The sequence below is a fragment of the Corapipo altera genome, unplaced genomic scaffold (assembly GCF_003945725.1).
Source record: "Corapipo altera isolate COAL_440 unplaced genomic scaffold, ASM394572v1 61978, whole genome shotgun sequence".
Taxonomy (NCBI): Eukaryota; Metazoa; Chordata; class Aves; order Passeriformes; family Pipridae; genus Corapipo; species Corapipo altera.
The window spans coordinates 1-1,398 of record NW_020891393.1 but is presented as its reverse complement, the minus strand read 5'-3'; the positions used below and the strand labels follow the sequence as shown (position 1 = coordinate 1,398).

General features: G+C 62.4%; 1 protein-coding gene across 1 annotated transcript; it reads right to left on the bottom strand.

The window, feature by feature from the left end:
- Positions 1 to 50: 50 nt before the first annotated feature.
- LOC113942551 lies at positions 51 to 1,169 on the bottom strand (the record flags this gene model as incomplete). Its single annotated transcript, XM_027633659.1, has 4 exons — positions 1,011 to 1,169; positions 785 to 922; positions 405 to 519; positions 51 to 277 (listed from the first exon to the last, which is right to left on the bottom strand). Coding segments are annotated over exons 1-4 (638 nt in total), but the record flags the coding sequence as incomplete, so codon positions are not given.
- Between the last annotated feature and the right edge of the window lie 229 nt (positions 1,170 to 1,398).

Genomic DNA, 1,398 nt, shown 5'->3' with positions numbered 1-1,398 from the left:
GAGGGACTCGGGCAGCTGAGCAGGGAGGCAGCAGAGCTGGGAGCAGCTGCCACAGCTCCCAAAGCCCAGCCAAGCCCAAGAGACTGCGTTCCCCAGCCCCAGGGTTCCAGCACGGCTTCAGCCAACTACCCCTTCTCACCATCACGGGATCCTGGCTGAGCACCAGGAGGCCTCGGAGCGCCAGGCGACGCCTCTCTGGGCAGTCGCTCCGGAGGTGCCTTGAAAGGCTCTGCAGAATGTTGTCTCCCCACTCACTCATGTCCAGCCCGTCCAGGACCTGAAAGGCACGGAGCAGTGATGGGGTGCCCGGCCGGCAGGAGTCCAGACCCACACAGGGTTGGGCCCTCCAAGAGGGCAGAGAGGTGGAGGCAGCTCAGTGAGGCAGCGCTCACCATCAGGCTCACCTCCACAAGGAATGCCACGGTGAGGACCTCCAAGTGGGGCTCCTCCCTGCTCAGCAGCTCCAGCAGGTGGAGTGTGATGCGGGAACACAAGGGGCTGGAGACACCATGCATCTCCCTGCCAGGGGGAAAAAGGCACCCATTGACCCTGAGCCTGGTGGGCAAACCTCTCCCGAGATGGACTCACAGAGGCCTGGTTTTCCCCCAGGACAAGGGCGCTCTGGGAGGCAGCTCCTCCTGTGCACCCGCCTCTCCCAGCCTTTTCCACTCTGCTCAGCCATCCCTCAGTGACAAGGCTCTCTGGCCCACAACCACGGGCGCTGTGTGGGGTGCCTCGTGCACAGGCAGAAAGGACAGGGGCAGTGGGGACAAGGGGGTCTCACCTGGCCAGCAGACCCACTGCGTAGTGGTGGGTGCCGGCATTGAGGAGCGTGTCCCAGCCGCACTTGCGTTCCATTGAAAGCACAACTTCCTCACACTCCAGGTGGCAAAGTAGGGCCTTCATGGTGAGCGCTGCAAACCTGTGTGCAGAGCAAAGCCCAGGTCACGCTGGGAACCCTGAGCCAGCCCCGAGGGCACAGAAGGCAGAGGAGGACTGGGATGGAGCACCTGTTGGGCTGGGTGGGAAGGTTGTGTTGCTCCCAGCATCCCCTCCAGAAGGTATCGACCTCCTCTGGCATCTGCTCTGTGCTGATGAGAACTTGAAAGAGCAGAGCCACGAGGAGACGGGGAGCATACTCTATCAATGACTCCAGGAACCGGGACATCTGCAGAATCTCTCAGATCACCCTCGTTGCCTGCAAAAGATAAACCATCTGGACACAGCTCTCAGTGCCCAGATGTCCGTGTGGCAGGGCCCGAGCGTGGGAAGGAGACGGCAGGGAGGATGCAGGGGGAGCACCTGGCCTGGTGCCCCTGAACCTGCCCCTAACCTACATTTCCAGCCCAGTGCCTGAGGCAGGGAGATGCAGTGCTGGGGGAGGATGGAGAGCCACCG